The sequence below is a fragment of the Perca flavescens genome, chromosome 17, assembly GCF_004354835.1.
Source record: "Perca flavescens isolate YP-PL-M2 chromosome 17, PFLA_1.0, whole genome shotgun sequence".
Lineage (NCBI taxonomy): Eukaryota > Metazoa > Chordata > Actinopteri > Perciformes > Percidae > Perca > Perca flavescens.
In genome coordinates this window covers 25,098,958-25,116,983 of record NC_041347.1, presented here as the reverse complement: position 1 = coordinate 25,116,983, position 18,026 = coordinate 25,098,958, and the positions used below count along the sequence as shown (strand labels likewise).

Here is an 18,026-nt window from a genome sequence, read left to right as displayed (position 1 = left end):
CCCAACCAGAGCAGGCATATTCATGAGTCTTCCCCTACCACCCTGCAAATGAAATTTCGCATTCGCGGGCCCTGACTTGCGCAATTGCATGCAAATTATCCAATCCAAAATGAAAAAAATAAGATCACCTCAGTGGGGAATCAAACTCCAGACTCCCAGACCAAAACTCAGTTTACTAACCACTCACCTAACAGTTCTTACAGAGCATTGTACAACTGTTTACCACTTGGTGTCTTCAAGCCTCAGTTGCTAGATAACCATACTGTATACAAAAAAATAGGTACTAACTAACAAGAGCAACTATAGTATCCATTTTCCGCTAGAAATTCAATTGTCATAAACTTAAGAGACAAAACTTTCCTAATATGCCAGTTTCTGCTGTCATGGAAGATGAACGTCCGCCATGATTTCGGTGCACGCGAGCAACGTGTTTTTGTTGTTACGTCACAGGGTGTGAATAGCTCAGCTGTGTGGCCGAGGCTATTTGTACCGGGAGTGCAAATAGACACTCCGTAAAATATTACCAAGATCAATGGGTTGGGTTCCCCACATGTAGTTCAAAGATAAATCTGACATGAGAGGATTAAGAGGGTAAGAAAGCTGAAAGACATTGCTACGTTTTAAAGGAATAGTTGACTCTGACTGTTGTTTGTGCATATGCACAAAACAAAAGCTTGGAGTATTCTGCCTTCTTGGAGACCTTGAATGGAGTCCTGCATGGGGCTCCGGTGGGGGACTCCATAGTTCTGCTGGGGGACTTCAATGCATGTGGGCAATGATGGAGACACATGGAGAGGTGTGATTGGGAGGAATGGCCTCCCCTGATCTAAACCCGAGTGGTTGTTGGACTTCTGTGCTAGTCATGGATTGGATGGAACAAACACCATGATCAAACATAGGGATGCTCATAAGTGTATTTGGTACCAGAGAACCCTAGGCCGAAGGTCAATGATCAATTTTATAATCGTATCATTTGATCTGAGGCCATATGTTTTGGATACTCAGGTAAAGATAGGGGCGGAGATGTCAACCGATCACCATCTGGTGGTGAGTTGGGTCAGAGGGTGGGGGAAGACTCTTGACTGACCTGGTAAGCCCAAACGGGAGATAATGTGGGAGGTGCTGCGGGAGTATGGGGTGAGGGAGTCCCTTATCAGAGCCATCCAATCTCTTTATGACCAAAGCGAGAACTGTGTCCGGGTACTCAGCAGTAAGTCAGACAAGTTTCAGGTGAGGGCTGGCCTCCGCCAGGGCTGCGCTTTGTCACCAATCCTGTTTGAGATATTTATGGACAGGATATCGAGGTGTAGTTGGGGTGGGGAGGGGTTGCAGTTCGGTGGGCTGGGAATCTCGTCGCTGCTTTTTGCAGATGATGTGGTCCTGATGGCATCATCGGCCTGTGACCTTCAGCACTCACTGAATCGGTTCGCAGCACAGTGTGAAGCGGCTGGGATGAGGATCAGCACCTCTAAATCTGAGGCCATGGTTCTCAGCAGGAAACCGATGGAGTGCCTACTCCAGGTAGGGAATGAGTCCTTACCGCAAGTGAAGGAGTTCATACCTTGGGGTCTTGTTTGCGAGTGAGGGGACAATGGAGCGGAAAATCAGCGCAGCGGCGGCGGTATTACATTCAATTGATCGCACCATTGTGACAAAAAGAGAGCTGAGCCAAAAGGCAAAGCTCTCGACCTACCAGCCAATTTTCGTTCCTATCCTCACCTATGGTCATGAAGGCTGGGTCATGACTGAAAGAACGAGATCCAGGGTACAAGCGGCCGAAATGGGTTTCCTCAGGAGGGTGGCTGGCGTCTCCCTTAGAGATAGGGTGAGAAGCTCAGTCATCCGTGAGGAGCTCGGAGTAGAGCCGCTGCTCCTTTACGTCGAAAGGAGCCAGTTGAAGTGGTTTGGGTGTCTGGTAAGGATGCCCCCTGGGTGCCTCCCTAGGGAGGTGTTCCAGGCACGTCCAGCTGGGAGGAGGCCTGGAACCTGCCATACAACCATGAATTATACTGGAAAATAAACATTGATTCTTGTACGGATTAAACAAACAAGATATGACGTGTTTATTAGTGATTTCTCTCTCATTTCTTCTTTCATGTTGTGGTCACATTTCAAAATCAAACTTTAGTGTCAATTACTCATGATGCAGGAATTTAACCAGCTGACTGAATGAGTAGAACTGTGTGGAACTTAAAAGAAAGTAAATGTTGAGATTCTGTTGTGTCAGCTCCTATGATGTACTTAAAAGATTTCAAAGGATACAATTAAGGTTAACTTAAAAAAGCCCTATTTTTGAAATCCTGTTCTTTACTACTTTGCTATATTACCCATAGTTTTGTCTCCTTGGTGGTCCAGTCAGGCTGGGTTTAATAAGGAAGCTGCTGTCAAATCAGAGTCCTTGAAAATGTTGTTTGTTAGGTGATTTATGTAAGGGTTTGAATGAAATGCACTTCATCCTCTGTGCGCCTGTGTGTAGAAGTACGATACAAGTTGCAGGGTTAGGGGGCGTGCTCATTGTGACACACTTCGATTGGCTTATTGTGGAAACAAACAAAAGGATTTTTTTCCCCTGGAGGCAGAGCTCTTTTCCCACTGACTCAATACAGACACACAGTCATTACAAACACTCAAGGCTGTCTGTTTCCCAACACATGCCTCACACAACTGCAACATTATTACACAATCTTATATTCTGTTGGGCATTTATATCTGGAGCTGATAAAGGGACAAACTGCCTAACGGTTAGCATAACCTTGTCATACTAGCGGTTGAAGTTAGGCCCCAACTATAAAGTTCAACAAGGAAAGTTAAGACTGGTGTTTGAACTTGGCATACTCTGTATTGAGAAAGGTGAACTAGGACAGTGGTTCGCAACCTTTTTGGTCTGGCAACAGCAGAAGTACAAGTACCCCTGGTTGGGAATCACTAAACTTTGTAGTGCCGCTAGATGAGAAGCCAGATGATCACTAAAATCATTAGGATTTTTTTTCTTTTAAGAACCATAAATGTCACTTTAGGATGTGGCAAATTTCAACAATAGCGGTATGGAAAGACTACCACTATCAATGGCTCATCATCCCCATCTCTCAAGCACTGCTGCTAGTGTGTCTAAAACTCAATGTCTCTTACTTCAATTAGTAGAACTCTTTACAGTATTGGTCTGGAATTCAAGCTAATGTCTGTGATATTATATAATTAAGATCTCAAAGTCAGGATCTCGATGACATGAAGACACATTTGACAAGGCATCATTTCCTTCTTCTTTGTGAGAAAGTCAGCCTCACTGTTCCTGAACACCGCAGCCACGTCTTAAGTCTTGAGTCACATTTGTGTCACGTGTTTTCTATTTGAGTTTCATCTGCTGGTATTTCTAATCCAGAAAAGCAACCGCAATGAGATGAAGACCAGAGAAAGTCAGCTTCAGTTTAGTTTCACTTTCACTGTCTTGTCCCTCTTTGACTCCACTATTAATTCTCCATCCCTAGTTTCAACCATGTGTCAAAACAGGCAGATGCTACTTTTTGCCTGGGTTTGAGAGGAGAAATATGACCCTAACACACATTTCCCACAAACAACTTGCATCTTGTTGCATTTACTGTACTAAAATGCTTCAGACTGAGTGCCTCCTTGTCAGCACAAGGTATTACATAGCTGGTGAAATGTAGTCTTTTTTTCCTGCCATTCCCAGTATTTAGCCCTTACTTTGAACATACTGGGGCCCCGTGGCATCACAAAACCAGGCATACAAGTAGCTCATACAAGTTCAGAAAAGAGGCCTTTAAATGGCCTTCAGTGGAGACTCCAGGGCTATTAAAACCACCAGACTTTGAGCATCTTTAAGACACTCCACGACACCCACGGGCGGTTCCAGTTCCTGCTTCCCCGCACTCTGTTTACTGTTCGTGACATTTCTCTGGAATGTTTTTTAAGACAGTTGACTGAAAGTGACACGTGTTTCCAGGAAACCACACGAACATTATCAGAAAGTTAAACACAGCAAGACGCTGAAGGCTTGGTTACACTGGATACTCAGTCAAATATCATACATGCTATGCATGTTGGCATAGTTAGAAGGGAGGACAATTACGGTGGCAGACGTCCTAATGATAAGATATGATCTAATAGTTATTCTAACAAGTTTAATGCAGACAGCATCAAAGTAAAGCTCACAAGTAAAGAATATATGTGTGGAGAAGTGTTTAACACATTTACTATTATTTACCGGTTTTGGAGCATTAAAGCTGCATTTAATCTTTTTCTTGTCACTTAGGTGGAGCGGAACAGGCTAAAAACACAACATTGACTTATCACCTTAACATGTTAGCTAACAGTGGCCTATTTACATATCCAGCAGACACAGAGCAACATTATCATTCATTTGGCGTCCAATATTTGTTCTCCTGCTATGTACAGCTCTGTGTGCATAAATGCGGATGTATCGGAGGTCATTCACGTAGTCTTGTTTTGGTGCATAATGTATTTATGTATCTATGTTTCTGGGTCTACCAACTAGCTGTGTCTGTCTGACATTCCTTCTGTTGTTTAGTTTTTCGTGTAACACAACTGCCTGATGCGACTGGAAAGAAGGTAGATGAGAGCGACGTTTTCAAGACTGAAAACCAAAACACTGAGCTAAAAAAACGCTAAAGCACTTTGTAGAGCTGAGGGCTCTAGTCGGGTGATAATTCTCGGTGGGTTGGCCACTGTGAGAGATAGCTTTGACAATATACGTAGTCTCATATTTATCCTTTGTTAATACAAAAATATTTGTGCAGCTTTAAATGTCAAACAAATGTGAGTATGATGATACGATTACTTTGATTACATGAGACCTTTGCGAAGACGACCAGGTACTATGTCTTTCAGCAGCAACAGGACTGTTGGTGTGTTTTCTGGCGTGTTCTGTATTGAATTATATTACAAAGAGAAAACCATTTCTCAAGAAAAAAAAGGGATGCACAAACAGGGCTCGACATTAAGGCTTGTCCGCTTGTCCGGGACAAGTGGATTTTTTGTAGGACAAGTGGAAGAGAAATTTACTTGCCCCACTGGACAAGTTAAAACTCAAACAAATCAAAATGCCACTCATTTCGTCAATGTTACAGAATTGAAACAAATACATATTTTACCCCACAATCCTGGGCAGCGGGTCGGCGGGCCGCTAACGTTAGACCCAGCCCGCTTTTCAGCGCATTCTCCGAAAGCGAAGCAGCATGAAAGCACGGCGAGCTAGCCGGTGTTAGCTTGCTAACTCCACCTTAACGTTACCTCCTCGCCACATCGTTCACAGAAAACAAGCTGAAAACAGAAGTCACTCGTGGCGATAGCAATGTGCTTTGTGTGGATGAAGCATTATATACGTTATTATGTGCCAGTCATTCCGTTTATGTTACAGATTTTACTTTACCGATTTGAAACAAATACATTAACTAACGTTAGACCCAGCAGCAGCGGGAGAGCGGACCGCTGACGTTAGACCCAGCCCACTGTTCAGCTCCTTCTCTGTAAGCGATACAGCATGAAAGCACCGCGAACCAGCAAGCCAGGCAGCCGGTGTTAGTTAGCTAACGTTAGCATGCTAACTACGCTTTAACGTTACCCGTCCCCACATCGTTCACAGAAAACGAGCGAATAAAGCTGTCACCGTGGCAATAGAAGTGTGCTTTGTGCGGATGAAGCATGAAGTTAATTTGACTCTTGACGGCTGGCTCTCTGCCTCGTAACGTTACTAGCTGCTCCGCTACTCGTTTGTAGCGGATTAAATATCAGGTAATAATCAACTGTAAAGTAGCTACACCTTTTTAAAGGATCCCTTGGTAAGTGAAATTGTAGAAAGAAAAAAAAAAAAAACACGTTGACACCAACATTTAGTGGCAAAATCCATTGTTATGTCTACAAAATTATTTTAGATATAGTATAAGTTCAAGTCACCACTACCTCTGGTCAAAATATTGAATTAGTATCTCAATATATTGACTCAGTATCTCAGAATATAAACAAAGAATATCAAAGTAATGAGAAACTTTAAAATATTGACTTAATCTCAATATATTGGCTTAGTATCGTAATATATTGACTTAGTAACTCAACATATTGGTTCAGTATCTCAATATATTGACTTAGTAACTCAGAATATTGACTAAGAATCTCAAAGCAATGAGAACATTCAAAATATTGACATACAATCTCATTATATTGACTCAATATCTCAAAATATCTCAATTGACATAGTAACTTAGAATATTGACTAGGAATCTGAAAGTAATGAGAAACTTTAAAATATTCACTTAGAATCTCAATATATTAACTTCTGCACACCAGCGTGCAAAGTATAACTTTGTATTATGAGTCTGGAGATCCTTTTTTCTTGTTGAAGGGGAAATCTATTCTTGGGACACATTTGTTTCTACTGTTTAAACTGAATTGTATTAATGTTGATAGTGTTTGGATGCTTTCAATGGTTTCTTAAAATTCTGCATTAGCAAAACATAAAAAAAATTATAAAATGATTAATCTTTACCCGGACAAGTGACTTTTGTTCATGGACAAGTGAAACGTAAATGTACTTGTCCGAAGGACAAGTGCCTCAAAAAGTTAATGCCAAGCCCTGCACAAACCTCAGTTGTCACATACATATGATATAGTATATACAGAATAAAAGAGAATTACAGTGAAGAGAAAATGAAGCATCGGTGTTTAGGTCAAATATCCACCCAATAACTGGGAGTGCCAATACAAGCCAGGAAGTGCGTAAGTAAGACATAATAGAAATAACCACAAAATGTCCTCTTGTGGGCAAAAAAAAAAAAAAAAAAAAAAAAAACTGTCTTTTTAGTTTTGGGTCTAAATGTTTCTTTCAAACCCTAAAAAGTATATGAGTCACGTGTGGTTGCTATTTTTGGAGCCTTTTCAATGTTAAAAAGTTAAGAAAATCCCTTTAGAGAAGGTAAATAATTTGTTCAGCAGAAAGCACAATGATTTTGCTGGTCCACCCACACTTAAACAACAGATCTAATCCTGTGCGGTTGTCAGCGCAAACCAGAGACATTAGCCTCGGTATGAGAAAGAACAGACTTACAACAGATAGAAAAGACATCATTAGAACCCGCTTTTTGTGCAGCTAAAGACTACCACTAAAAAAAAAAAAAAAAAAGGCATGTGGCATGTGCCCCTTTAACATTATTCATCTAACCTCATTGTACAAAATTAACTCACATTTTAGCATCTAAAGAGTTTGATCTGAGTGTGAGGAGCTGCTCTGTGTGTTGCAGCTCTGTGAGGAGGGTGTGGACCACTTGTTTGTTTGGATGTTTTCCATTTACTTTGGAATGTCCTCAGAGCTGTTGGTTAGACATGATCTAAGACTCTGAGCCAAACACACAATGCACATCCTCCCACACACTAAGGACTTTACAGGTTTCCATACTCAGTTGAGCATCAAAATCCAAGACCTTTTAAACAACTTTAAAAGCTAAAGGCGTCGGTTTTCAAAGTCTGACACCGTGGGACCCCCTCAGTCAAAATCGTAACAAGTGCCTCCATAAATGTCATAGGCACATATGCTGCATTCATGCACTGGTAGTAAAAGTCCCACAGTCTTAGGTTTCAAAGTTGTTGGCTAAGCACAACACTGACATTCAGCTGTATGAGAAAATTCAACAGCATTACATAACAAATGTGCAAATGTATTCAGGAAAAACATCCTGACCCTGTGGACAATATCACATCACTAGCTGGGTGTTGCTGACTATATTACTTACAATTTTTAAATGTTAATTGTATCATTTAAATATCAGATTACTTATTTCGAGAGAGAACCTTTGTGGTCATTAATCTTCATATCTGAAACACTTTTATACTGTTTTAAAGACCAAACTGCATTTCTGACCAACAGTTAAGACAGATTTGTCTGGGGGTGATTGGCTAAAGCAGCCTTCATCATTGCCTTGAGGTAACGTGGCAAGTCAAGACAAAATTCAGCTAACAGAAGTGCTTGTTGAAAAAACTCAGTTAGGCCTTAATATATAGATTCTGTCCTTGCCAGATGTGTTGATACCACAACGACATCTGTGTTAAATATACTAGACATGACGGACAACACTGTCAGAAGCCTAACCAGTTTCAGCTAATGAGAGAATACAGCAAAACAAAAAAGGAGAGTACAGTTCTCTTTAATGAGCAGCGAGACCTCAGCTGGCCTTTGGAAGAAACACCCACGAAATGCACATACTTTCCGAAATATTTTCTTCAAAGTGGTTCACATACTAAAAGTAAAAACAAAACAAAAGAGGCAGTTGACGTCCTGATTACCGCAAGAACTGACTGAGCCTTGTGAGGAAATATCAAGACAGAATAAACCACGATATTAATAATGAGGTGTGCAGGTACTTTTTAAAAGGTTCTATTTTATTATCTTGCCTTGGTCTGCTCGTCCTCACAACACAGGGGCCTGAACTCAATGAGAGCCCACACAAGCAGCGTCGGCACTGGTACGAGTCCAGCCGAGTCCTTTCATTTTTTTTTTCCCCAGTCCTTTCTGTCCATGTTTGGGGGTGAGAAAAAGTTGGTACACATCAAAAAAGTCCCCATACTGGATTTGTTGTACCACAGACATGGCACATGTACTGCATCATTACTGCGGCCTAAACTTTCTTTATGCTGTAAAAATACTAAACAGAAATATTATATTACAAAACTAATATTAGTTAGTAGGGGCTAGAAAGGAAACCGTATGTATTTTCCAAACAGTTCTTTACAGAGGCAGAGCAGCCACGCTGCAGCGATGCAGTAAGACCTCTTATGGTGACATTTTGTCCCACTTGTTGCACACACCAGTAGGTGTTACAGGTAGAAATTAGTTATCTGTCCTACCTGTGCTCACAGTGGGAACGTAAGGCTATGAGAGGTTACTAGCCAGACTAGTACCAGACTAGTACTGAGCATCAGGATCAAAATGCTTTTAGAGGGAAGCCCAGCAGTGTCTGTGCTCCGGAGGCAGAGCCCAGCAGGACAGGAACCAGCCTCAGCAGGTCTCTGAGAGGGATGCGTAACTCGGTGCTACGCGACAATAAATCCCCAAATGAGCGGCAACCTGCAGGGAGAGAGAACAAGAGTTTCAGACGAGTCAAACATCACTGTCCAAAGAAGCATTTTCTTTGGTAGTTTGTAGTTGTTCTGCATGAACAGGATGTTGGGATGGGACTTGGCTTAAGGAGACTCAATTATGTAATCTGATCAATGTAAGTACAGTGGGGGAACACAGACTCAAATGCTTAACTCAAGTCAAATTACAAGTATAAAAATGTAAAAAATACTCCATTACAAAAGGTACAGTATTATCAGTGAAATGTATTTAAAGTATCAAAATAAAAAGCACTTGTTTTGCTGGAAGATGTACTGTAACACAACAAAATTACATTTTATAGGATTAGATTGTTAGTACTAATGAAACAATGTGTAAGCATTAGCTGCTCAAAGTGGAACTAGCTTGAACTACTTAGATATAGTTAAGTAGTTTAGTCAAGTTTTTTCCCCAACCTGGGGGTCGGGCCCCATCCAACAGTAACAAGTTCATCATGAGACGATTAATGTCGTAGGAAAGAAGGAGGAAAAAATATTTTGAAAATCTTTTTTTGTGAAATATTGAACGATTGTAAAGATTCATTCAAATGAAACCATAGTGTAGAGAGCAAATTTGTTGAAATTGTTAATATCTGAAACCTGTGAGAAGAAGCCCCTACTAGACACTAGCCAAATTAATTTAATCTTCCATCATGCATTGAATTTTACAAGCTAAACGTGTTTTTTTGATATAAAATCTTAATCTGAAAAGTAACTTGTTTGTTGGCTCCATTATGTAAATATTTATTGAATTGTTTATGCCCTCCTGCCATTAACAATTATGGGCCGGTGAAATGGCTCCAACAATATGGATACACTCAAGTACCTCAAAACTGCACATAAATACAGCATTTGAATAAATGTACTTAGTTACTTTCCAGCACAGAGTAAGTCGATAGCAGTGAGAGTTTAAAGCTGCACAAGGGAACTATATTTTTGTGTGTATGAACAGTATGTTGTTTGTTTACATGCAAATACACAGTAAGTATGCACAGGTCAAGCTGTCCAGTATAGTGAGAACTTGTGTTTATCTTACTCTCCAGCTGTGTGTGTGTGTTCCTGAGGCAGGGGATGGAGCGGTACACCAGGAAGCAGGCCAACATGATGGACTGGGCGTTTTTAGGGAGGGCCTCGCCCCTCATGTAGGATCTCAACACTGAGCTGTTGTCTAGGAGAAAATACACAAACAAGGCATACCATTTTTTTTTTTTTTTTTTTTGTCAGGTGTACCTACAGCTTTCATTAAAATAAATCAGGCAACAATTAAACATTTTTTGTACAAGATAAATGTAAAAGCTTGTTTCTGATTGAATGTAAGATAAAGGAAATCAGACAGGATAGTGTTGACAGACTGCAAAGTGCAATAAACATGATCAAACATGTTTGCTGCCACAACTGTTTACTATTACAAGTCAAGTACAGATCATCTTTCTTTCTCCACAGGGGGGAAAAAAAATAAAAACACTTGTTTGACATAAGAATCATAATGCCTTAATCTAAATGAATTTAGAATTTAAATATGAAACCGAAATGAACTACAATTAAATATAAAACTAAAACAATGCAAAATTAATATTCTGTTCACCACATCATCATTTGTCAAATTCTATAATGGGAAAACTTCTAGAAACTGCATTCCTTTCAATAATGTCCGCTGTCTGTATAACACTTTTTCATTAATAGAAAGTCAAACAGCACTGAGAGCAGAGGAGAAGAAACACAAATCCTAAAAAATAACAAAGAAATCTTGAACCAGATTTCATTCGTGGGATAGTTCCAGAGAACAGCAACATTCCTGACGCTTGAGATCAAGACAGTTTGGTTTTCCTTTGAAACGTGACAGAACCAAGAGGCTTCACGAAACATGACAGTGAAAGCACGTTTGAACTGTTTACATGATAACAGTCTCGTTTGACGACTTCACCTGTTTCCCACGCCTCTCATGTATTACTGTAGGGGTGTGTGCATGCATGTGCAAGTATGTGATGGAATGTGAATTTGTTTGAGTGTATGCACAGTCTGTTCAACATTATTGTGCAGGGTGTACCCTGAATAGGAAATCGAGCTGAAACACACCCAGCTTGTGAAATACTCCACCAGTGACACTGCTGCAAAACCAAGCCAAATTTAAATTTTTGTCTCATGTAGTCGAAGTGAAATGAATTATGTAAAGAACTCATGCTTTCTTTAATATTTTAAAGAAGTCTCATTTTGTCCTTAATGTTGGTGAGTACGCATTTAAATATAGTTGTATTTGCCCATCAAGTTTCTAATTCATCATTAAATGAGGAGCTACACTGGAATAACCGCTAATGCCAGGCTTTGTTAATTATCAAGGTACCAGGAAAACAGGAGGAAATAGTAGAGGACACTGGTTGCTGCTTTGAGGCTTTTTGTTAATTATCAAACAACTTGGTACCAGGAAAACAGGATAGTATTTTGGGGTTTTAGGTTCTGAGTTAAAAAATTCCCCACAGTAACTGTGTTGAATCTGGGTCTATTCCGTCAGGTTGCTGTATTTACACGGTTTTATTTACTGTAATGGAAAAAGGATGGCAGTGGAAATGGCTCTGCTAGCTGTGTGTTAAAGAAGAGGTGGGGATTACAGAGCCTTTTTTTCAGCATTCACAACCTGTTGTCTTCACTCTATTGATCGGCCTTCTTATTCACTCCCAGACACTTACTCCATCCGTCCCGCCCCTCCTCACCTTTGAGCCAGCTGTCTAGTGCTACATCCACCATGTTCTTCATGACAGGCAGAAACTCGGAGGTGAGCAGAGCGTTGTGGCGGTTAGCTGGACCCCGCAGCACCCTGCTGTCCCACAGCTCCACCACCAAACGCATCTGCCACAAGGGGAAGGTCTGCAGCAGGTCGCCCCGACGTAGAGCACCCACCGCCTGAAAGACATCAGCAATGAAACACGTTAATATTACCATCACATGGGCAGAATTAATTTTTATCTTTGCCAGTGACTTTAGGTTTTCATCTGTCAGTGGATCTGTCACTGGATATTTCAAAACGAAGGAAGCCTCTCTGATGAAATTCAATTTTGGGGAAACAAAACTAACTTGAGATGAGTAACCTATCAGAGGGAACTCTGCCTTTATTTTATTAATTTTTTAAAATGTTTTCATTGTTGTTGCCTGGTAATGTAATTGCACTACAAATGCTGAAACATCGACAAGTAAGAGGAGGACTGACAAGTAAAAGGAGGACCAATTTGCACACATTAGCACACGTGTGTGTGTGTGTGTGTGTGTGTGTGTTACCTGCTCAACAGCAATATATGTGGGCAGCATCTCTGGACATTCCTGCGTCACACATTCATACAGCATAGCCGAGAACAACACAAGAGTATCATCCCTCTGCAAACACAACACAGACCAACAGGTTAGTGCATACATTAGATACATTCTCTCTAAAATAACAGACATTTTGACAAAATATAGATGGCTTCATGACAGAAAATAAATCTCAAATACCGAGCTCATTTAGGTTTGTTTAGCAGCTACAGTTTTAAGTTAGTTGAGTAATTTATTCAACAATGATGCTTTTTCTTGAAGCTTGTTTTGGTACATTACAGTTTAAATGCTTTATCATGATACATTTTGCATTTCCGCACATATCGTGTTAGTCAGACGCAAACCTTATGATGAATTTCAATGAAAGCAGCTGGTTTAGTTTTTTTTTCCTCATTCGTGAGCGAGAGTTCCCATTTCATGATGTTTTTGGCATTTAAGCGTAAACACCACTTACTGTATATACCAGCAAGTATATTTAAGTTTGTATTTTTTATTTTGGCCTTTTTGTTAGGCCTTTATTTATAACAGCACAGCTTAGACATGAAAGGGGAGAGAGAGGGGAAATGACATGCAGCAAAGGGCTGCAGGTCGGAATCAAACCTGCGGCCGCTGTGTTGAGGACTGAGCCTCTGAATATGGGTGCGCGCTCTAAGGTGCCCTAAGTTTGTGTTTTTCAACAGGGTTCCGGTACGCAAAATGAATGACTTTCAAATTACTTTGAAGGTTTTATGAATGAAATTGAAGGACTCAAAATGACCATGTCGTTAAATTCAATTACAGAACGCTGAGGTACAAAACCACACATTTTCTTCCATTTCACTGTTCAAGCTGAAACTAGTAACCTCTGTGCAATCCAACTCATTAACCGGAAGCAGCCTCTTTATTCAGAAAATAGGAGTCAAGTGATTAATAAGCAGATTGAGCCTTGGTCCTAATATATGTACATATGCATTTTAAATTGTGTATGACATATAAAGTACCGCAGTCATTTAAAGTAGCCGTGATAAGACCTCTTCTGAAAAAACCCACCCTCGATCCTGAGGTCTTAGCAAACTATAGACCTATATCCAACCTTCCCTTTCTCTCCAAGATCCTTGAGAAAGTAGTTGCTAATCAGTTATGTGATTTTTTCCATAGCAACAGCTTATTTGAAGACTTTCAATCAGGATTTAGAAAGCACCATAGCACAGAGACGGCACTGGTGAAAATTACTAACGACGTTCTAACTGCTGCAGACAAAAGACTTGTCTCCATACTTGTTTTATTAGATCTTAGTGCTGCTTTTGACACTATTGACCATACAATCCTGTTACAGAGATTGGAACACTTAGTCGGAATTAAAGGAATTGCACTAAGCTGGTTTAAGTCTTATTTTTCTGATCGATCTCAATTTGTTGAGGTTAATGATAAATCCTCTAAGTACGCGAGGGTTATGCATGGCGTTCCACAGGGCTCGGTGCTTGGACCAGTTTTGTTCTCCTTGTATATGCTTCCTCTTGGTAATATCATTAGGAAACACTCAATTAACTATCACTGCTATGCGGATTTACACCCAATTATACTTGTCAATCAAACCAGACGAAACAAGTCAGTTAGCTAAACTTCAAGCATGTATTAAAGATATAAAATGCTGGATGACCTATAATTTTCTGATGTTAAACTGTAACAAAACTGAAGTTATTGTGCTGGGCCCTAAACACCTCCGAACTTCATTATCTACAGATATAGCTACTCTGGATGGTGTTGTCCTGGCCTCCAGCACTACTGTCAGAAATCTAGGAGTTATTTTTGATCAGGATGTATCCTTTAACGCCCATCTAAAACAATCATCGAGAACAGCCTTTTTTCATCTTCGTAAAATTGCCAAAATTAGGAATATCCTGTCTCAAAACGATGCTGAAAAACTGGTCCATGCATTCGTTACTTCCAGGCTGGACTATTGTAACTCCCTACTGTCAGGTTGCTCAAATAAGTCCCTTAAGACTCTCCAGCTGATCCAGAATGCTGCAGCACGTGTTCTGACTAGAACTAAGAAAAGAGATCATATTTCTCCTGTTTTAGCTTCTCTGCATTGGCTTCCTGTAAAATACAGGATTGACTTTAAAGTCCTTCTCCTGACCTACAAAGCCCTAAATGGTCAAGCACCATCCTATCTAGAACAGCTCTTAGTACCTTATTGTCCCACTAGAGCACTGCGCTCCCAGCTATGCTCTGCGATTCCCTTCAACGCCCGGCCGCGTCCTGCTGTGTCTGCTGCACCCACCCATGCTCTGCAGCGCCACGTTTCATCCCGCAACGTCCTGCTGTGACATGAACTACAACGACTACCTTCAAAGTCACTGTTCCACTATCTTCAATGCAACTATTATCGCCTTCACACCCCCAACCGGCCCCGTCAGACACCGCCTACCAAGAGTCTGGGTCTGCCAAGGTTTCTTCCCAAGAGGGAGTTTTTCCTCGCCACTGTCGCAATAGCCATTTATAATGCTGGCTCTTGAGGGAATTACTTTAATTGTTGGGGCTTTGTAAATTATAGAGTCTGGTCTAGACCTACTCTATCTGTAAAGTATCTCGAGATAACTCTGTTATGATTTGATACTATAAATAAAATTGAATTGAATTAAAGTTGTGTGTTTAAAGCTGAGAAAATCTGCCACGTTGTAGCACAGAAACGTGAAGTGCCTGCTCTGAGTGTGCTACATCTTTTTTATTAGAAGATTTTTTATTTTATTTTTTAAGATTATTTTTGGGGCATTTTCAGAGGACAGATGAAGACATGAAAGGGGAGAGAGAGGGTGAATGACATGCAGGAAAGGGCTGCAGGTCAGAGTCGAACCCTGCCCGCTGCGTCGAGGAGTAAACCTCTATATATGGGCACCTGCTCTACCAACTGAGCTATCTGGGCGCCCTCAGTGTACTACATTTAAAGGCCCTGAAAACCTATTTACTGAATCAGCTTCCTACTCGATGGGATCCTGCATGAACACAAGTTTCTGCCAAACAGCTTTGGATATTTCACATGAAAAATGTATGCATTTGCGATTTTAAACCACATTTAACGCAGCTGCACACAGAGTTTTTTTTCTCCATTTATCTTGTTTACTAATCGGTTTTGTTTTGTCAATTTGAGTCAAAGTCATGGTTGAATGTCTTTCTCAAAATATTTCCAAGATCTCTTTCAAGACCACAGACATTATTGAGCCTTGGAAACTTGTTAGCTTATCCAGACATGTTTCAAGGAGTCAATTTATTTATTACAATCTATTGCATAACCATATAAAAACACAGACAGAAAGTCTGGTCAACACTTTTACTTTTAATCAATCTCTCCTGAAAGATGCCATTGTTGCTTGTAGAATCATTTTGCACTCTGTGATGTAAGGTCTTAATTATGGTACACATTTTGTTTATTATAGAAACATTCAGTGTGTTTGCATGTATTTTGATATTTGAATGTTATTTGGGAAAGCTAAAGATATAATTTATTAAGAGCTGACACATAACCTTGACTTTTACTAAAATTGGAACATTCATTTTAATGACTATTAGATGCTTAAATGTTATTCATGTGGTATATGATGAGGCATACCAACTTCTCTTCCTCTTGATTGTTTGTAGTTTTGTCTATATTTAATTTTCCAAACAGTCCTTTTTCACATACTTGTGACTAGATGTGCGGATGCTTATCAAGATGCTAGCCTGAAGAACTGATTTAGGTGACATTAGCAGGGATTCAGGGTCAATGTAATTATGTTAATTTAGTTTTTGACAAAAACAACAAACACATCTTTGTGTTTTCGCTCCCAAAACCAGTTGGCTGGGAGGAAAGCATTTGGAGCCGAGTTTTAACAGAGCGGAGAGTTTCTGTAGTGATAGCCAGACCAACCACACACTCAAAACTAATGTTGAGGAAAGTGTGAATTAGAGCTCAGTTTCCATTTTGGCTCTAATAAAACATTCAACAACCTTTGCGTGACTTTCCATTATTAAAATCAGAGCACCTCCAGGAGCTAAAAAATCCTTCCTGGTTACTTAATGTTTTTCTAAAGGGGTGGGGTGGAGAGGGGGGGGGGCTTTTTCCAATAGAAGGACTGAAGCCAACCTTATAATAAAATGAATCTGTGAATGAGGCTATCAAGTACATAGCATCTACACTGTAAAATTCCCTGATGCACTCAGACTTGCTGGGAACATTAACCAAACCCCCCCAGTGTTTTCTTCTCAAAAAATAAACCTCTAAAGTTTTACAATACAAACTAGTTTTTACGTAGAGATGAGTTGCTATTAGTCGTTGTTCCTAATTGCCAGGTGTGACTGTTATGTAATGGCAAGTTCCCACTAAGTTTTCCTCTTGCGGACCGTTTTTTTTTGGAGCTCCCCGGCAAAAGCCCCAAATCGGCATTGGCTGGCTCCAGTGCACAAGCTTGTGCGCTACGTGTGAACCGTTCAAAAATGCGAGAAGGGAGGCTCACTGGTGCCTCAAAGACACAGAGGTCACCTACATCCACTTCTTTGTGTTAAACTCACGTGTTTAATTTCTTCAGATGTTTTACAGAAGAACTCGGCAAAGGAGACCAAGGCAGGCTCTGAGGTGAACGTGGAGATGGCTTCAGGCTGCAGGAACACATGAAGAAATGTACATTTATTATAGAGAAACAAGGGCGAATTTAAAAGACAGTCACAGAGGAAAGAAAAGTGAAAGGGTTATTTTAGACAATCCGAAGCCAAAGTATGAATGGAAGAAAAGAGTATAATTAGAGACCTGCAGGTTTGTTGACAGCATACACTGAGGCCATCAGGAAACCATTAATAGTCTGTCAACCACACAGTTGCCTGTTGAACCTGCAGTGACAACCTGCCAAGACTGGACACAACCAGCCACTGGGGAGGAGGTCAAATCAATTCCACTCACTGCTATTTATATCTGGGTATTGGTGGACTTATTTCTTAAAATGCGTTGGACTGTTTCCAACCAAAGTTACTAAAGGAAATGTTATTGAAAGCAAAAATCTAAACTAAAACACTATAAACGACATAAACTGCAATTTACAACATGTCAGAACATCTCCAGCAGGAAGCGGTTGTAATGAAGCCCAAACTGAGGCTTGATCATAGACACACAGATGATCCTAAATTATTTGATGATTCCTTGAGTAACTTGAATAACTGATTACTAAAAATTCTCTGCCTCGAAGCTTTGTTTAATCAATGTAACTAACATTATAACCGCTTACTGTTTCCGCACGGATGATTATTATTATCACACAATGGGCTGACGCTGCTGTGGCCGTGAAGATTGACGTGGATTACGAATGAGGAAAGAGAACAAAAGTAATGAGGGGCTAAGAGAAGAGACAGGTGGCGAAAACTACAGAACGTTTGGGATCATTTTAAGCTGCAAAAAAGTAAAACTTTGTACAGTGTGTCTATTGTAAAATGGAACTAGTTTACCAAAATGGCATGGCGCCATTGCTCATGTTACAGCATCTCAGCAGAAAACATCCAGTCTATTCATCCATTCCACGGAGCGGACCCGACACAAGATAACATTAACGAAAAGCTGTCGGTTTGTGGTCTAACAGTTTATCTTAGTTTACCAGGAA

General features: G+C 40.3%; 1 protein-coding gene across 2 annotated transcripts in view; it reads right to left on the bottom strand.

The window, feature by feature from the left end:
- Window positions 1-8,155: 8,155 nt before the first annotated feature.
- anapc1 (anaphase promoting complex subunit 1) overlaps window positions 8,156-18,026 on the bottom strand; it is a 64,184-nt gene continuing 54,313 nt past the window's right edge. For both annotated transcript variants that reach the window (XM_028603481.1, XM_028603482.1), the window contains exons 49-53: window positions 16,951-17,037; window positions 12,391-12,486; window positions 11,829-12,018; window positions 10,157-10,288; window positions 8,156-9,091 (exon numbers count right to left, since the gene is read on the bottom strand). In XM_028603481.1, coding sequence (XP_028459282.1) covers window positions 8,949-9,091; window positions 10,157-10,288; window positions 11,829-12,018; window positions 12,391-12,486; window positions 16,951-17,037 — 648 coding nt within the window. In that variant the 3' untranslated portion in view covers window positions 8,156-8,948. The remainder of the gene's footprint in view (window positions 9,092-10,156; window positions 10,289-11,828; window positions 12,019-12,390; window positions 12,487-16,950; window positions 17,038-18,026) is intronic.